This window comes from Perca flavescens, chromosome 14 (genome assembly GCF_004354835.1).
Source record: "Perca flavescens isolate YP-PL-M2 chromosome 14, PFLA_1.0, whole genome shotgun sequence".
In the NCBI taxonomy this organism is placed as follows: domain Eukaryota; kingdom Metazoa; phylum Chordata; class Actinopteri; order Perciformes; family Percidae; genus Perca; species Perca flavescens.
In genome coordinates this window covers 24446258-24465028 of record NC_041344.1, presented here as the reverse complement: position 1 = coordinate 24465028, position 18771 = coordinate 24446258, and the positions used below count along the sequence as shown (strand labels likewise).

The window sequence follows — 18771 nt, the reverse complement described above, 5'->3', positions numbered from 1 at the left end:
TTCAACAGCAAAGTGTAACACATTATCACCAAGTATCTCACTTTGATTGGATAACCACATCTTAACACATCCAGCACTTGGCGTTAGAGCTGGACAATATGTCGATATTATATCGATATGAGACTAGATATCGTCTTAGATTTTGGATATCGTAATATGACACAGATGGGTTTTAAAGGCTGCATTACAATAAAGTGATGTCATTTTCTGAACTTGCCAGACTGTTGTAACTGTTCTATTATTTGCCTTTACCCACTTAGTCATTATATCCACATTACTGATGATTATTTATCAAAAATCTCATTGTGTAAATATTTTGTGAAAGCACCAATAGTCAACACTACAATATTGTTATAGAGGTATTTGGTAAAAAATAACATGATATTTGATTTTCTCCATATCGCCCAGCCCTATTTGGCGTCATTCATCCTCAGGCACTCACATAGTGGCATTAACATTTGGTTATACACAGAAGAAAATGGGCGCTATCTATGCCAGTGTAACATATGTAGCATCAGTGGTGACTCCACAGTTGTTATCCTTCATAGACATGAGGATGTAGCCATCATTGCCCCAGTAGGTGGACCATGAGTTCTTTACCAACCAGTAGGGCTCCCCAGTCAGGGTGCCGTATCCCACTGCGAGCACGGCATGGTCCAAATCATCAGTGGTATTACCTTAAAGAAAAGAAAAAAAAAAAAAAAACAAACAAGAAGGATGCCTGATTTATATTGTAAGAAAGACCGTTGTTGCTGTAAAAAGTGTGAGTGAGAAGTAAACCTACCACAAGCCGGTTCATAGTAGACGCCGTGGCTGTAGAAAACAAACGATCGATGTGAAGCATCAATACTGACAGCCGCCGGCCCGTTTTTAAAGAGCGCCAGCTTAAGGGCCTCTGCATCTCCTGATGTCACGTTGGTGTAGCTCTTGATATGTGCTGTGAGCTGGGATGTGTTCACATGGCAAAATCCATTCTGTTGAGAGAGGGAGACAGAACATTTAATACTGAACCCTGTAGTGCAGCAGGACTGGAAACAATTCTGCATCCCTGTCGTAAACGGGTCCCACGTAGGAAAGACGTTACAGTAACTGATATTGCAATATTCACAGAGGCACATTGTACTGGTCAGAACATTTGAGGCCCCTTAATATATTTTCCTTGTACATAATTGGGTGCAGACGAATGGAATCATGTTTCAAAAGGTTTACTTCCCCCCCCCCCCAACTGAGCTTCACTGCCTCAATAAAGATGTCAAATGAGCTCAAAAGGTTCCTTTTCAGGATTTATTTTGGCAAATATCCCAAAGTCAATCTAAGAGAAAGACTTCCAAAATGACATGTGGGTAAAATGCACCATTCACCTCAAATATAGAGGACCACATGTGTGAGGGCGTTTCATTTTGTCAGCCAAAATGAAACACCCTCACAGTCTCCTGCCAGTCTTAAAAAACAAACATAATGGTCTCAATGCAGTGCTATTCAAGTTGGACTTTACAGGTTATTCTACTTCAACAGATTCAGCCTTCACATCTCGGAATCATCTCACCATTCCCATATAGGCTCCGTAAGTTTCTGTTGTCTCGATGCCTCCGTGTTTCATGATCCACTCGTACCCTCTCCACTCCTCCCCTCCATCACAGCCGTTATTGCCGAAACCCCAGGAACAGTCCACCAGCATCTGCTGAGACAGAACCTGCAGGGAGCCCGTCTGGAGGAAAAAAAAAAAAAAAAAAAAAAAAAAAAGCGCAAAACATGATCACATTCTGCACACAGATTACGAACCTGTCCTGCTCTGCATGAATCACATTCTCTGAAGTACAATACAAGCACACAAAACAGATGGTTTGAGAGACAACAACAAAGTTTATAATTTTACACCAGCTGTTATCTACAGGTTGCTAGGCAGACGCTGTGAGATCACGAAGAAGTACATTCAAAATTGGCCCCTGGGAAGCGGCTCGGTTTATGAACCTGCCGGTGGGGACAGGGGTGCCGTGCTGCAGGTCACTTCCTGCTGCTGCGTGATGGCAAAGGCCCAAAGACAAACTGTTGAACACTGAAATAAATAGTGGAGTGCTCCTCCACAGAGAAGCTAATAAATCTTCCCCCACAGTGGTCTCACACTTTAGTAAAACATGTTAAGGTTGAAATGGTAGGATTTGCTAATTTCCTTTCATTAAAAAAATAAAAATTATAAACTTGCTTTCATCAGTTCATAATACCCTTCCTTTTCTCTTATTACATAGCACAGCACCAACACATTACCCTCCGCCCAGAAACACACTTCTTAAATGACTCTGTAAGGCCCTTCTAAATTCAAAACCATTTTTTTTTAATATTTATTTATTTATTTTTATTAACATCCCACCTGCCAAATGTTTTTTTCCCCCATTTTTTCTGCAGTGGGTTAACTACCTCCTTAGAAATCTCCATTATTGGCCTATCAATTAAATATCAACTGGCCCAAAGAAAGAGCTTAAAAAAAAAAAAAAAAAAAAAAAAAAAAAGTCACGTCAATGGGGTGCCATTAAACCATACAATGTTTGGATCGAAGTTGCTTGGCAACACGGTAAAAGGAATGCCTTTGAGCTCTTCCTTGCGAAGCGGACATTCACTCACTTTTATTTCTTTTTTTGCACACTGTTAAGTCTATTTAATGTGAATGAAAGTGGCACGACAAATTGTCTTGCGGAACCTCCCCTCCTCTGAAGGAGAGGACTTCTTTTCACTCGCATGAGACAAAAGAGCTGCACCTTAAATAAAGAGAATCAGATGCAGATATATGCAGAAATATTTCACCAAAATGACTGAATACAGACTCCAAATGTCACATTTTACCCAGACATGGGCGCTGTATTTTTCTGCATAAATAACACACTCCCCTACAGCCAAAGTATCATTCAAGCTGCATCTTATTAGTCTTAAATATTTAGAATGGCGCCAATAATAGATTAACACCAAACGTAACGGCAATACAAGTCTACCTATTTATCATTTTCACCTTTAGGAAGAGAGCGCCCTCTACTGCTCCAGTGGTGGCAAAGCTCCAGCAGGAGCCGCAGATGGCCTGGTCCTTCACTGGGGTCACAGCACCTGCAGGAGCAGAGTTGAGCTAAAAACTAGGATGTCCTGCCAGGGAGATGCATCTTTGGCTAACATTTTAGGTTGTATATAGGTACCGTGAAGCCTCCAGTCAAGTGACTCCGGTACGTTCACTCCTTCGTAAAGCTTTGAGAAGAAGGGGAGCCCTCTGTTTGGGGTCTTTCCTCGTTTCCTTCCCCTCATGGTGGCCAGCTCTGACATGGTGCGATCTGAAAGAGAGTTGAGAGCCAGAGAGAAGGACAGCCCTGCTCTGTTCTTGGAGTGGACATACCTAGAGTAATAAGAAAACAGTCATCGGAAATCCTTCAATTAAAACTTCATATATATCTGAGCCGGACTGCTATTATGTCCTTTAAGAAAAGATTGAATTGGTAATGCTGCAGTGACACAACGTATCAGTATTTAATGTTCCTCTCACCGAAGGTTATGAACAAAAGCGTGCCCCCTTTTCTCATTTTCTCTTTCATCGCTGTACCGACGCTGGAACTTGTCCTTAAAATGGTTGAAGATGTGCTGTGAGTGGCCTGATGCCGAGGTGTGGATGAGCTCTTTCATTGGATTGGCCAACAAGTGGTGCTCCACTCCTGGACCAGGAAATCCACCACAGCTCATACCTGCAGGAAAACAAAGTTGTTTTTCCCCTTTTCTTTAAATCTTTCTATAACATCTTGATGTGTGCACCTACAGCAGAGCACAAACCTTCAGGCAGCGAAAAGACTTTAGGGTCCACATGGGTGCTGAACTCTTTGTAGTCCACATAGTATTTGTCATAATGGGAGCCCAGCAGCGTGTTGTAACCCATCATCTCATAATGGAGCGGAGTGGCAGGCTCTTCCTTGCCATCTGCACCTCTCTCTGAATGGGTCACCCACAGTGTGTAAGTGTTCTTCTTTAGACCCACAGTGGTCACATTCTGCCAAACTTCACACAGGGAACCTCCGTAGTACTCCATCCTCAGGAACTGCAGGAGGGGAATCAACATTTGACTTGTGAGCATACAGAGTATTATTTGAATCATGGTTAGATTAAATCTGAAAAGAGTCCATGGTGGAGATGAGCGTTTTTTTAATTTCTTTTTTTTTATATGCAGCCCGGTTTTCCCGAGCCCTCAACTTAAATATCACTCATTACGTGTAAATAACTGGGTAAGAGTAACAGAATCTCGGGAAGACCTGCAGCCTTTTTACAGGAATTTTCAAGTCTACATGTCAGGAAGTGTAACACTAGCCTCTGTGATGGTTGAAATGCCTAGACAAAATCCGTCTACTCAGGTTCAGTCTACACTTACACTTTAGTGGGTCACAGAATACGTTGCAACAGGATATTTAGCGGTTTTTAATTCAGCAATTCTTTTTCTGCAGGATCTGACTTGGTACCATGCAGTGAAAACTGCTAAAGGTCGGCAAAGACTTGGTGGACTATGGTGATAAGACTATTGTTACATAAGTCAATCGTAAAACTATGGTTTGGTGTTCAAATACTGCACAAAGCGTTTTTCCAATCTCAGACCTGGAAGCCCTGCACATCAGGCAACGACGCCTGTGATGTGACTGCTTCATCCTTTGTTCCGTTGACCTGGAAACACTTCATCACATTCTGCTCCGTCTCTGTGGTCTCAGGAGTGATTTTATAGGCAACACCCCACTGCTGCTCTGCCCCCAACTGGTAGGTTGACACCTGGCCTGTTGATGATCAATGTGAGATATTTAAACTAAGACATTATTAGCTGCTTAAATCTCTGTAAATATGTAGCCATACATTACTTTACTTACAAGTAACAGCTTTATTTTACACCCAATATTTGTTTTACCCTCACAAAGTGCCACCCTTCCCATCTATCTAATAAATATGTCCCAACCTGCAAGTGTGTTTTCATCAGAGCACCTACTGTGTAATGTTTTAGTTATTCTATCCACCTCTGGTGAAGAGGTTATGTTATATAATAAATACAGTTACATACATAGTTGTAACAAAAAGGAGATAAACCCATTGTAAATTTGGTACTAGGTACACACAGGTAGGTTGAAAGCAACAGGGTGTCCACAAGTAAAATATTTGGTGAAAGCACCCAGAAATGTACAATAAACATTTTGAACATTTTTGCTGCTGTGATGAAATCATTAATAAATACCTTATCAATTTGTGATTATAACTGCCACTTATAATTGGGAAATTTTAATTCTGAAATTGTACCTCCTTGGGATGGTAAGGATACAAAATACACAACTTACAAAATGAGCTTAAAAGAGACAGGAAAGAACCAGCATAAAGTCAAATGAGCATGTAACACAAGTCAACAGAATAAGCTCCCCAAAAGTGCTTATTCATTCTTTTTCCACTTCTTGGTTTATGTACTGAGTGATAACGTTCTGCTCTGGTGACATTGGTCTGCCACAACAGGTTCTCAGTTTCACATCATTAATTCAGCAGAGCAGGGAAAACACAGAGTCAGGTTTAGGCGAAACAGCCATGGGTCAAAAGGTTTCTTACCATGGTAATAGTCTATTCGGCTGGACTTTGCCGCTAGGTCTAACCAGGCCTCAAATGGCTCCTTGATCTCAGCATATGGCAGAGAAATCACTCCTGCAATAGAAATGTAAAACAGTACCGTGATTAGGCTAAATTCTGAGGGAAATGAGGCCTTAATGTGTAATCTGATGTTGTACTGCTTACCTTTGACATGATAGCTGTTCCCAAAATTTGGAAGGGAAGGGACTGCTTTTCCCTCTGTAGCTGAAAACGAACATAAGTGTTAAAATGTGCTTTACCAAAAACAACTTTTCAGTATTTTGTTTCAAACACAAACAATAAATGTGACTGGGAATATTGTAAACTGTCCTGGGGCATTTGCTCTGAATTGTCCTTATTATCACTTACAAAGAGCCAAAGCAAATATCGCCAAGAAAATGTGGTAATTTAGTAAATTATGTATTCTTTTATTTTTTAATAGAAGACAACGTACTGACGTCTTTTAGGAGTCATTTTGCAGGGAAATTTAAGCAACTCACTGCGTTCCATTTATTTGTACAAACAGAAGAGCTTTCAGACCTTTACTGTCCACAATCCCTCACAATGTATTTAGCTAGGGGACCACTGAAGGAATGACGATGTAACAGAAGGGCTTATCACAATTATAGTTATAGTTTAGTCAATAAAATGTAGCTAAGATGCATAAGGCTACATTGATAAGCATTTCAACTCGAAATTAACTGATTTTTGCCTGAAGTTTGACATGGCACTTTCATTAGAATTTGAATACGTGTATATATGTATTTAACACTGCTGTAAAGTACGTATTTCTGAAAGTATTTCTTTAGCAACCTGAACAATGGCGAGCATGAAAAGACCGTTATAACACTAACGTTTACAGCTAGCTAGCTAGCTAGCTAGCTGCTTTCATAACAGTTATTGGAAAAACGATGTGGCAAATTAAATGTTGTCCCTTACCTATGACAGCCCACAGAAGAACAGCTGCAATGTACAAACGCATAGTTTCTACCGTTAGATCAGAAATCCGGGAGATAAAGCAGTCAGACTAAAAGCAAACAAAAACACATGACTATGCAACCTACACAGCTGTCCAAAACACATTAGCTAAATTACTCGCTATAACCGCAAGTTGACCAATCACACTGTGGCGCAGAAGCGTGAACTCCAATCAGACACGAAGGGGGTTTTTAAATTGTGAATCATGTGATTTGTGTCATATGACTCAAGAACTGTGGTTAGTGCCCAAATAAATGGTACTAACTGTGGTTAGCTTTTAGGAAAGCCTTGTACAAACCTATGGTACAAACCTAGTTTTATACAGTCTGTGGTACAAACAGAGACCAAAGGTTGTGTTGGATAGCTGTGTAACGTGTGAGGGGTAACCTGTGGTACTAATGGTCAATGTTGCTTTTATTGTTTTGAGAAGGAAAATCAGTCCATTAGTCACTTACAGGACTTTGCTGAGAAGGAAAGGTGGTGTGACTAGCTCCATATCTTTGGTCCTTGTTAGTCTGGACAGCCCTATGTGTCCACAGTGCTGTGTCAGCGCTGAAGTATGGTCTGGCTACACCACTCATCTATTCTCAGATTCTTGGGAAAAAACACTCTGGCTAGTTAGTATTTCTTTAAACCAATCACAACTGTCCCGGGTGGCACTAAGCTCCGGATGCAGCAATGGTGCATAGTCTGAACATGGATGTATTATAACTGTAGTGAGTCTGAAGCTCCTGCTAAAGCCTCAGGGCTGGAGAGTGTACAAAACCCAAACTTGGCACTAGATGTCAGTATCTTACAGAACATGGTCATATTATTGCCCAATTACAAATCAAAGAGTCCAGAGCTACTATGGCACAGATATTGAAATCACAAGATGAAGCATAATTGAAAGGCATCATGATGTCAGGAGTGTGTGCAGACATGCAGAAGGATTGTAAAACAAAGTTACAGAGTAAAAAAAAGCTGGGCTGCACTAAACTCAGGGTACTTACGGAAGTCATGAGATGACACTACAGCCAGCAGGACTTTTGTGGGACTGTTTTTAGGAACTAACTGTGAATATCATGACAGGCATCAAATGGAAACAGTTACTCACTACGCCTACTGTATTTCTGTTAGAATAGACATCTGATACTGTACTTATGAGGATGATACTGATATTCATATTTGAGAGTTTACAAACATCTGAACCATATATCTGCCATTATTACATTTTCACATGAACACATGGCATAAGCAAACATTTTTTATTTATTTTTTTTAAATCATGAATATAAAAAAAAAAATGAAGGAACTGACCTGGACTCTGTCAGTGCTCTCTGTAGGACAAACTATAAAATAAAGACACTATCTGTAAATGACATTGGCATTTTGTACTGCAATTACATGTTACTTAAAGTAGCCTTTTCTTCATCATATTGGCTAATACATTATATCAGCGATTAGCTAATATCAGTTGATATATCAGGTTTTAATATTAAGTACTGTGTGGGTGAAACAGACTGAAAAGACTGGAGAAAAAGGGAAGATGCACCTCATATCTGTACACATTATAATGCAGTCAGGTGAATATTGTGACAAATCAGTTTCAGACTTTTAACCAGCCTTCCAATACAGTAAATATAATGTTATGATTTCACAGGTTTAGGTTTCTAGATTCCTAGTGCTGCAGGATTCTCATTTGGCATTTGACATTTAGTATTGTCACTGTCTTTCTGGGAAAATCTGTTCCTTTACCTTTAAAGGAATCATTTGACCGGTTGGGAAATACACTTACTCATAGGAATATGTCTTTGCTGGGAGCAGTATCTTTCTGGAGTTTCTGCTGGCTGCCTGACAACTGCTCAGAGCCTATTGACGGTCAAACGCATAACCCCTTTAAAACGTTTTTACACTTCGATTAAACTAAGGAGGTATAAAGCGTTAATTGGTGAGCTTTAGAGGTGCAGGTAAGCGGAGAGCCAGGCAACTGCATATTTACTGCACAAACATCTAAAGACATCATCTGACTCACGACAAAATAGGGTATTTCCCAAAATGTTGAAATAAGTCATTGCTAGTGCGCAAAGCACACTCAACTGTGGTAGTAAGGGACAGCTGTGTGTGAGAGGACTCAGGTTCCTGTAACCCCTGCTATTGTGTATGAGTTCTGCCAACTCCCCAGACAAACAAAAGTGTAAGTTTAGAGCATGACATTTGAGTATAAATCATTATAGTATAAATATACATCTGTACTACAGGGTAGTATTTGAGCCTTTTTCCAAAACAGAACAGACAACACTCAAAACATCATTAGTTCAATCACGGCCACCTAAGATGGTGAGCTGCACTCTTAAACATTCACTCAGTTATTCACAAATCCAAATGGAAGACCATTTGTGTTCAGTCTCTGCACTCCACCTTTCTCCTTGATAACTATTCCTCCACAATATTCTCCACATTCTACATTTCAACTTTACATTTCGGAGCTACAGAAGGAGCTCAATGATGAAGGCAGAACATAATCCAACATCCAACTGATTATGTTGTCCCATTTTGATCGTCTTGTGGTGATTCAGATCCAAAAAGAGGCTTACTGCTGACTTAATGGTGCCAACTGTTGTCATGCCAATAGTCTAAATGTTTACCACATTAACTTTGACACATTACTATAAAGCTGCAGATAGGTAATGCCATTATTGTAGTAACAACCTGTACAATATTCCAAAGGAAAGAAAAGGTGCCATTCTGCTGTATAACACACTCTTCTTTGTGGCACAAAATAGACAAATTTTTCTTTTAGCAAAAACAGAGCTAGGGAAATCGGGTCAATGACAACAAGCTACATCCTCTTTTTTGCAACAAGAAGCAAGGAGGTTTATGGGAAATGCAGTCTTTTGAATAACGCTAGCACTAATAATACCAACAGAGACCAATCCCACTGTCCCTGCTTTGTTTACAATATAGGTTCACAATGTATTTGACAATGATGTACTGAAGTTTAAATACACTACGTATAGCACCTTTAATATGACACCATCAGATGTTTAGACTATATGGAGACATAATGTCAGGTTGGATGGAGCTTGGAGTGTGCAGGTTGCTCTATCATTTCTCAGATTGAGCATTTCATCCTGCGGTGCTCCACGTCTTCTGCCACAGAGTCCGGTTTGAGGCCTGAAGCTGGGCACAGTAGGTGTTTTAAGTGCGATGGACGTTCATTACACACTGTTAAGTAACAGAATGGTAGTGGCCGAGCTGGGAGAGGAAGTTTCAGGGTTAATAAAATGGGGGTCTTGTTCATCCCCAGAGTCCGCCTCTTGTTTTTGTGTTACAGTCAATGTTAGCTTTTTTAAACCGGCTTCTAGCGTCGCCTCGGCTCCCTCTGCTCTGTCACCTGCAACAAACACACACAAACAGGCACATGCAATGGTCAATACATGTGCAAGTGAACCAAAGATAAACCAATTTATCTTTGCTGAAACAGAACTTTATTGAAAACAAAACACTTTCCAGTAGATGCCATCCACCTCTAGCATGGTGAATATGATGCTGTTTTAATTGCAAACTTTTACACAATAAAATATCACTCTGCTGAACTATGGGAAACCCTTCACCCAAAAGGGACAATTCAGATTTCACACAAGTATATACAAACAAATGTATTTTTGTCACACACCGAGGCTAAAACCTGTGAGCCCAACTTCAATTAATACTGCTTTGAGCAAATATACTGTGTACAAGTTGTATTTATTTATGAGTCAAGTCTCACATGGTCTTAAGTGTTGCTTAAATAGTTATTGGCAATTAAAGTTTTGTATTTTTTTTTTTGCTGACTAATTTATCAGCTTCTGCATCTACATCTTTAGAGATGCTGGCATCTGTATTTCCTAGCTTTTGGAAGAACCAGGCTAGCTATTATCCACTGCTTCTAGTCTTCTTGCTAAGCTAGGCTAACCAAGTCCTGACTCCAGCTCTGTCCGTAATCCCCTGACATGAAATTGGTATTGAACTTCTAGTGCCATTCTCAGAAAGAAAAAGTATAAGCGTATTTCTTTAATGCTCCACTACAAAAACACAAAACAATTTCAACATACACTGTAGGATGAAGCATCACATAAGAAGTTAACACACATGTGATGAACACACACCTCTCTCCTGGTCACAGTCTGGAGAGGAAGCTCCACTGCACTGGCTGCGGGGACCCAGGAGAGGTGAGGCATGCCCTGAACCCCACACTGAGTCTGGGTCATGAGAGCTACATGGGCTCGCTAACTCCAGTCCACCGGGACAGGAGGAGGAGTGGACGGAGGAAGAGGAAGAGGAGGAGAGGTACGAGCAGGAGGTGTGGAGCGAGGAGGAGGGGTAAGGGCAGGGCATGTCCAGAGGGGTGGAGGCAGAGGTGGAAGGTTGGGAGGAGGATGAGGAAGGTGAGGAGGGCATAGCTCGGGGGGAGGAGGTGGAATGAGAGTCGATCTCCTCCTCTGAGCTGCAACTGTGACTGCCCTCTTCATCAATTGATACGGACACCACTGAAACACACACACACACACACACACACACACACACACACACACACACACACACACACAGATATATACATTAAACATGCCGACACACAGATGCACCAACAAAACAAAACAAAAACTCCTAATGTGGATGGATGAAGTGAATGCATGTTCATTTCTAAGCTTAAGTTACACTCACTTGACAGACCGTCTGACTCCATCTTGAAGTTGGCGATGTCCTCGTTGCCCCCATCTCCCTCCGCACCAACACCCTGCTCCCTGGTTCCCATGGCGAGGGAGCGTCGCTGGGCGTGGATCTCTTCAGAGATGCTCTCTAAGTTGCGTAGTGCTGCGCGGTAGTTGGCCTTAGCCCCCACCAGTTTGGACTGACGCTCATCCACATGACGCTTTAGTTGCTATGAGAAATCAAACACAGTTTCTTAGTAAACACACCTCCTCAAACTTTATGTAAATAGGAATTATATACATTTTGACACTGTTTCCTAGACTAAGTAAGCATGATATTTACTTTACACTTATGATATTCAGTGGTAGTGCTTTCATTCCTAAGCAAACATGACTAAGAGACTACACCCATGCTAGCCCAGTGAGGCTGTACTATGGCATAGAGTACTTTGAGTTTGAGCTAAGTACTTACGTCAGCATAAAAAAAGGCTAATATATTTAGCAGGTATAATGTTTATCACAGGGCTCTCAAGTTTTGAAGACGGACAAGAGTGACATTAACTAGTTCAAATACACTGGCCAGTCAGATCCCAAACAAGCAAAAATTGTTTCCGCTGATCAAGAATGTGGAGACATTATATTTCGTACCCATGTAGTGCATGTTCTGAAATTAAAACAAACATTGCCCTGATGTACACACAGCGTTGTTTAGTTTTTTTTAGTCAGAGAAGCTACGTAGGCAGGGTCATTTTTTTTTTTCTTCAGTTTCCTCCAACCCCCGTTTTGAGTCAGTGGATCCACCCCCCCTTTGCGCTGCGGGACCTCCCACTTTAAGAAGTAAGCACTGGACTCGGACATAAATATCTTAATGCCTGTCGGGCTCGGGTCGCGTTCGGTTACTGCTCTGTCAGACGCAGGCCGGCCTCGGAAAAAAATGCAGCCCGATCCGCACTCTAGCCCCGTTCACAGCAGTACATTGCTTAGCTTCCATGTCGGTACTGGCTGCTTCTCTAAACCCTAAGCCATCTACTGTAGGCAATACACTGACTATGGATAAGTTCCCTTATACAACCCTACTAAATGTTGATCTATGATGGTTAAGTTCACTAAAATTATTGCAATTTAACCTTAGGGGGACATGAATAAATGTGAGATATATTTTTATAAATGATGGATCAACTTATGGACCGACCAACATTAGTGTGGCTAAAAATGTATAAACTACAATGCTTTGATATGGTTTGGTTTGGTATCTTACCTTTACATATTTAAAAGCCTGCTAACATACATACCTCAAGCTGTAGATAATACTTGGCTTTCAGTTCAAAATACGGCCTACAGGGGGAGAAAAAGAAGAACAAATGAGAGAGGGAAGGAAAAAACTGTGCCAAATGTCAGTGGAGAAACTGCTGGAAGAATAACACGCCTCTGTGAGCAGTCACATTCCTTGGCTCTTACAGAACGTACCCCAACACTGCACAACCAACACATGAAACATCTGGACTGCATCAGATGACATAAACGTAGCCCTGCTTTCTCACACACTGACACACTCACACACAGCGAGGCCCAAGCAGGGGGGAAAAGAAAAGGAAACATTCAGAGAGAAGACAAAGGCACAGACCTGGATTTGTTGATGGAGCGTTTGAGTTTCTTCTCTAACTGCCTCATGTGGCAGATACAGGAATTGTAATTGGCTGCTGTTTTTCTGTGTTCAGCTTCACTGCGTGTTCTCGCCTGCTCGGCCTCCATCACCTGAAACAATCAAGACAAGTTTATTTTCACTGTAGAAACCAAGTAATAAACAATTCCAGTATATTCATATTGACTATACTTCCACTTTATTTTTCTCCAGCATCAGTGGCAGTCTAAACCTCACTCTCAAGCACAAATAACTTGTTAGGAGGGAACCTTTTCAGTATTATTAAGCTGTCTTGGATCATGTTCGTACCCTCTGTGTGGCATGGTTGAGCATTTCCTGCCAGGCAGAGTCAAACTGGCGGCTGTCCTCCTCCAGCAGCCTCTCCTCGGCCAGGGCAATGGTCTCCTTGGCTGCCCGCAGGATCTCCACCGCCCGCTGGAACTCCTGAGTGGCCTTTTGGGCTTCAACCTGGGCCTAGAGTTCAGACAGAAGGGTCAGTTAAAATCACATCAAATGTGAAAGCGAGGTATAGCTACAAGTGTCCTGCTTGAAAATACTACTTTTATCAGCTTGCAGGTGGTAAAAGCTGCTGTGGAGCTTAAGGTTTAACCATGGACTGTGATTTCACTATATTCTGAAGTGTGAAAAAGCTGACAGAGAGCTTAAATCAGAGCATCGTGACATTCCTTTGACACTAATTTCTACCAGCAAGTTGGCCCATCACATGATATGAGTGCAGCAGTGGTCCTTGCGTGTCCAGTGTGTGTCTTCGTGTATTTCATGACCTATATTTCCCTTTTGAGGAACCATGGTTGATTCCTTAGGACAGCCATAGAGGGGCGAAGAGCTCACACATAGATACGACACACACAGAAAGACAACCCTGCCTTGATCAAATAGACAAACAGGGGCTTTGTCACTAAGAAAATCTGACACACTGTCAGTGGGCTCTTCCTGCCTACAGTCACAGTCAATAGTAGGATTCTTCCAATCATGCTGGACATATTTGGACCCACTCTCCACTCAGACAGGCGTGACTTAAAGGTCAGTGTATTTGCTGAATAGAAAGCCATTACAGTAACTCCTATCAGCTTTCCTGAAGTACGATAAGAAATAAGAAAATATAGTTAGCTGGGTTTAATGTAGGTCTATATCTTGTGAAAAGATAAAACTAAGCCAATGACATCACTTAATGTCAACATTGGGGAACCCCATATAAAAATGTCTTATATATTTTAGATGATAATAAGTTAGGTGTTAATGGCATGAAAATAAACCAAAAAGACAGCATGCGGTTTTCGTAAGAATTTGTTCCAAGACAAAGCAAATTTATAGCATTTGGTTGGGGCTGTGATACACATACATACCGTATATGCTGTACATATTGATTATGATGTTAGTTATGGGAATGCTCTACTTCTACATATCAAACATAAATCACAAACAGAAGAAACAAACCTACCTCCTACCCATTTTCAGTTTAAGAAACCAAAATGTTTTATTGTAGTCTAAACAGTTACAGCAAGCACATCTGTGAACAATTCTGCTCCAAGCTATCTGGCATATCATTTTACTTGCATCAAGCACATCCAAAATTTTGCAACAACAAGCTGCCCCACTGGTACTTTCCCTCTGATCCTTTAACAGCTTTATGTGGAGTTAGAGTACATTTTGTTCAATGCAACAGTTTAAAGGGTCACATTGCCCTTTAAAACTGAAGGGTAATCAGTTGTTGCCCTGTACTGTAAGTCTGTCAGTATGCCCCTTGTCCTGTTTGAACTGTATTCTCTGTCTGCATTGACTGTATACTACAATGTAAACAAACATTGCTGGTCTAGGTTGTGTTTCTATCCTTCTGCATTTTGAATGGATTATTGTATGCCAGTGTTGCAGCTAAATGGCCATTTCTAACTATGAAATAAAGCCATACATTCATGTTGAAACTATAGACCATTTCACTGTTTCATACACAAATTGTTTAAAATCCAAATGGGTTCACATATCACTCATTAAATATTAAATTATAAAAAAAGACAGCATGCTGTTTTCGTAAGAAAAGACTAAAGACTAAAACTAATTTAAAGTGAGAACAACTGTTTTTGTGAAAAAAAGTTGAAATCATTGAGAATTCGCAAGTTGAAATCGCTGTTGGAAATACACAAGTTGAAATTGCTGTCGGAAATACGCAAGCTGAAATTGTTGTTGGAAATACGCAGGTTGAAATCGTTGAGAATTCGCAAGCTGAAATCATTGTTGGAAATTCATAAGTTGAAAAGGTTGTTGGAATTATACCATTGACCACATTCATTCATCACAAGCACGCCTGTGTGGAATACCTCGGGCGGGGTTTGAACCCACGTCTCCTAAGTGTCAGTTGGTGTCCTTCCCCACTAGACCATCTCCAGGGATGACAAACATAAAGAAACTACTTCATGTCCGTCAATCTGCAGACAAACTTTGTTTGTCTTTTCCTTCTGTTGCCCCCGATCTAACCCTAATATAATGTAATACATGTATCTATTGATAAAATAACCTGAAATCTACTCCACAGATGTGAAGCTACTCTGTGATGTTGAACCTTAATTGAAATATTGACGTGTTTATTTTTCAGAGATCAGAAAGCTGAGATGGAGGAGAAATTCTCCACAGTCTGAAGGTTGTGAGTTCAAATCCCACTTGTGCTATTTGTATCTTTTCTGCTTCACATAGGAAATGAGTTTAGCCTGTGCCTGAACTCATATAAAAAATTCATAGGAGGAAATCAGTCTTCTTTTAGGACGAAGAGTAAAAACCCTTTATAAACTCTCCAAACAGGAAGTGACTCATAACTCAGATAGAACTGCTAAGAGGATTTTGATCCTGACATGGATGTGATGGAGGCCACGCTGATATTTTTGACCTGGTCTCCTGCGATATACATACCTCTTGGAGTTGGAGACTTGGAGTTAAGCTTTTCTTTGAGAAAAGAACAAAGAACGGCACAGAAATCATTCTTAAAAAAGGAATAGGAGTTTTGCCGACCGGATACAGCAAAAGTTTAATCCATCAACTATAGCTTCTCTTCCTTCTTCATTGCTCTGCCTGGTTGTAGCACTAGCCTATTGCGTGCAGAGAGAATTTGAAAGACAACCATTTATCCCGCCCCTCGGATTAAGCCCTGTCAATGGTGAGCTCCCAGACCCAACATCTTGATGTGGGTCTGGCTTGTCAGGCTAACACTAACACTAACGCCCGCATCCTCCCTTCACCACATTTAAGACAAATATAAGTAGCCTATTTTATTTTGTCCTCGTTGCTTTGGAGTCAACTTTTGTGATCCAGGCTCAGGTCCCTGATGTGAAAGCCCCCTTAGTCCTTTATATTCCATTATATTTTTCGAATATCATCTGTGTTTTCCTTCTCATAGGATAAATAAAGGTTTTCCCACCATAAAGTGGTGCATAAAAGTGTATCATAATGCAGGAAATTAGTCTTTGGTGCTCAAAATAACCCTGGGGGAGGACACCCAGACCCCACACTTTGATATGCCCCCCCCCGAACTAGCTACCAACTACAATACATTAGACTACACCACTGGGTTAGTGTGTTGGTTGGTTAGTGTGTTTATGTGTGTAACCTGGTTACCATTGTTTTATCTTACGCCCTAATGAGTTCAGGCACAGGCTAAACTCCTTTCCTTTGTTAAACAGAAAAAAAGCCAAATGACACAAGTGGGATTTGAGCCCACAACCTTCAGAGTGTGGAGCATTTCTCCTCCCGCTCAGCTATCAGAATTCTCTACAGAACAAAAAAGTCAATATTTCAATTAAGGTTCAACATCACAGAGTCGCTTCACATCTGTGGAGTAGATTTCAGGTTATTTTATCAATAGATACATGTATTACATTATATTAGGGTTAGCTCGGGGGCAACAGAAGGAAAAGACAAACAAAGTTTGTCTGCAGATTGACGGACATGAAGTAGTTTCTTTATGTTTATCATCCCTGGAGATGGTCTAGTGGGGAAGGACACCGACCGACAACTAGGAGACGCGGGTTCAAACCCCGCCCGAGGTATTCCACACAGGAGTGCTTGTGATGAATGAATGTGGTCACTGGTATAATTTCAACATACGAATTTCCAACAATGATTTCAGCTTGCGAATTCTCAACAATTTCAACTTGTGTATTTCCAACGACAATTTCAACTTGCGTATTTCCGACAGCGATTTCACCTTGCGCATTTCCGACAGCGATTTCAACTTGCGTATTTCTGACAGCAATTTCAACTTGCGTATTTCCGACAGAGATTTCAACTTGCATATTTCCGACAACGATTTCAACTTGCGTATTTCTGACTTTGATTTCAACTGGCGAATTCTCAACGATTTAAACTTAACATTTTTTTAGGAAAACAATTAGTTGTTCTCACTTTAAATTAGTTTGTCTTTAGTCTTTTCTTACAAAAACAGCATGCTGTCTTTTTCAACACAGACAGAGAGATGATTAATATTAAAGAGACTGTCCTCCAAGAAACGCTCCCAGAGGTCGTTTGTTCAAGCAGCAATCACGACCTATATTTATGTTTTTAGTAGTGGCCCCCTCTAGTGGCCGTAGTAGATATGACGGGAGCAAAGCAGGAAGTAAGGTCACCTACTGGCTGCAATAGTGTTCAGTAGCGTTTTTTAGCAGTGAAAAATACAGTATACTGTATATATAAGTTCCTTAATTCTGATTCTAATAATTCTATTTAAGATGAGGTCCTACCACAAGGCTCCAGACCAGAGAGTAAAGGACAGCATGCACAGCATCACGCAACAAATCAGACTCATAATGAGTGTGCTAAGTGTTAGAGAGTTACTATAAAAGAGCCTTGTCAATAAAGGGTGATAAGCAGAAAGATAGATGCTGTGGACAATAGTATTCTTAATTCAAAGGTACATTACAGAATGTATTCACCCCTCCTCCACACAGTTACTAGTAGCCAAGGAGGACATGGAGGATAAAAAAAACAAACAACATGATGGACTATTCAGAAGAAGTAATTATCTTCACTCGAGTTTCTGAGCGCGAAAGTCGCCGGACGACAACATTTTCTAAACACAGCCATGCTGAGTAAATACAGAGAGAGTTTTGTGAAGCTGATAGTCTTAATTAGCTTTGTATCGACTCATTTGGCAATGGCTTCAATGTAACGGCCATTCATTAATATAAAAAAAGTTACACACTAAAGCTTTGAAGTTGTGTTTTTGTCCGCCTGACAGATGTAAGCCCAATATTCACTCTCCTTTAAGCTCTGCTTTGGTCTCCACCAAATCCTGAGAGAAATATCTGTCTCTTTACCTACTATGTTGACCAGCTCGCTCCTAACTTTGTCTGCCTGAAAAGTTAACATACAGAAAAGGCTACTGGGTTCCTCAGAGCTTTTGAAATAACTATCTGCTGCATCTGGAAACAATGAGAGTGGTAAGAATAAACTAATACAGTAAATGTGTGGGGTGTAAAACCAAAAAAATGAGCTTAATAGTGCTAAAATGTTGAGTTGAGGTGAACTACAGTCCGTTGTGTGCTTTTCACTACGAGCGACACATTTCACATTAACCTGCTTTAACATAACGAACCCCAACAGTTCAGCGTATTTCTCTCAGCTGTTGCACGTTTCTTTCTCACGGCCTTCCCTGGCTTTCTGTTACGTTAACCTCTGTGACATGACAGCTGCCAATGTCAGCCATGTTAATCATAAAAGGCTTCAACAGTGACGTGAGCAAGCACAGATCTGCATTGTCTCAAACAAATTGTAGAAAATCCAAAAGCTGGCATCTTTTGTATCCGAATTGTTGTTATATCTTAAGTGTTGCAGTGGTTGGACAGCCTACCCAAGGTTGTCAAG

General features: G+C 40.8%; 2 protein-coding genes across 2 annotated transcripts in view; both read right to left on the bottom strand.

Annotated features, from left to right (window-relative positions):
• Window positions 1-338: 338 nt before the first annotated feature.
• On the bottom strand, window positions 339-6759 carry zgc:110239 (digestive cysteine proteinase 1). Its single transcript, XM_028597225.1, has 11 exons — window positions 6550-6759; window positions 5776-5835; window positions 5593-5685; window positions 4612-4784; window positions 3802-4063; window positions 3521-3716; window positions 3180-3373; window positions 3002-3093; window positions 1547-1708; window positions 785-974; window positions 339-677 (listed from the first exon to the last, which is right to left on the bottom strand). Exons 1-11 carry the CDS (start codon window positions 6590-6592, stop codon window positions 490-492), a joined length of 1653 nt encoding a protein of 550 aa, XP_028453026.1. The 5' UTR covers window positions 6593-6759; the 3' UTR covers window positions 339-489.
• A 1134-nt stretch (window positions 6760-7893) lies between these two features.
• LOC114568032 (SH3 domain-binding protein 5) overlaps window positions 7894-18771 on the bottom strand; it is a 16679-nt gene continuing 5801 nt past the window's right edge. The window contains exons 4-9 of the mRNA XM_028597376.1: window positions 13213-13377; window positions 12886-13016; window positions 12554-12596; window positions 11275-11491; window positions 10719-11099; window positions 7894-9964 (exon numbers count right to left, since the gene is read on the bottom strand). Of these exons, the coding sequence (XP_028453177.1) occupies window positions 9789-9964; window positions 10719-11099; window positions 11275-11491; window positions 12554-12596; window positions 12886-13016; window positions 13213-13377 (1113 nt within the window). The 3' untranslated portion in view covers window positions 7894-9788. The remainder of the gene's footprint in view (window positions 9965-10718; window positions 11100-11274; window positions 11492-12553; window positions 12597-12885; window positions 13017-13212; window positions 13378-18771) is intronic.

Excerpts from the sequence above, each read along its gene's own strand:
- zgc:110239 (XM_028597225.1), bottom strand. The coding sequence starts at position 6,592 with ATGCGTTTGTACATTGCAGCTGTTCTTCTGTGGGCTGTCATAG. Across the intron at positions 3,717-3,801 it reads AGTCTTTTCGCTGCCTGAAG|GTATGAGCTGTGGTGGATTT; the intron begins GTTTGTGCTCTG and ends GTTTTCCTGCAG. Across the intron at positions 3,374-3,520 it reads GCTTTTGTTCATAACCTTCG|GTATGTCCACTCCAAGAACA; the intron begins GTGAGAGGAACA and ends TTATTACTCTAG.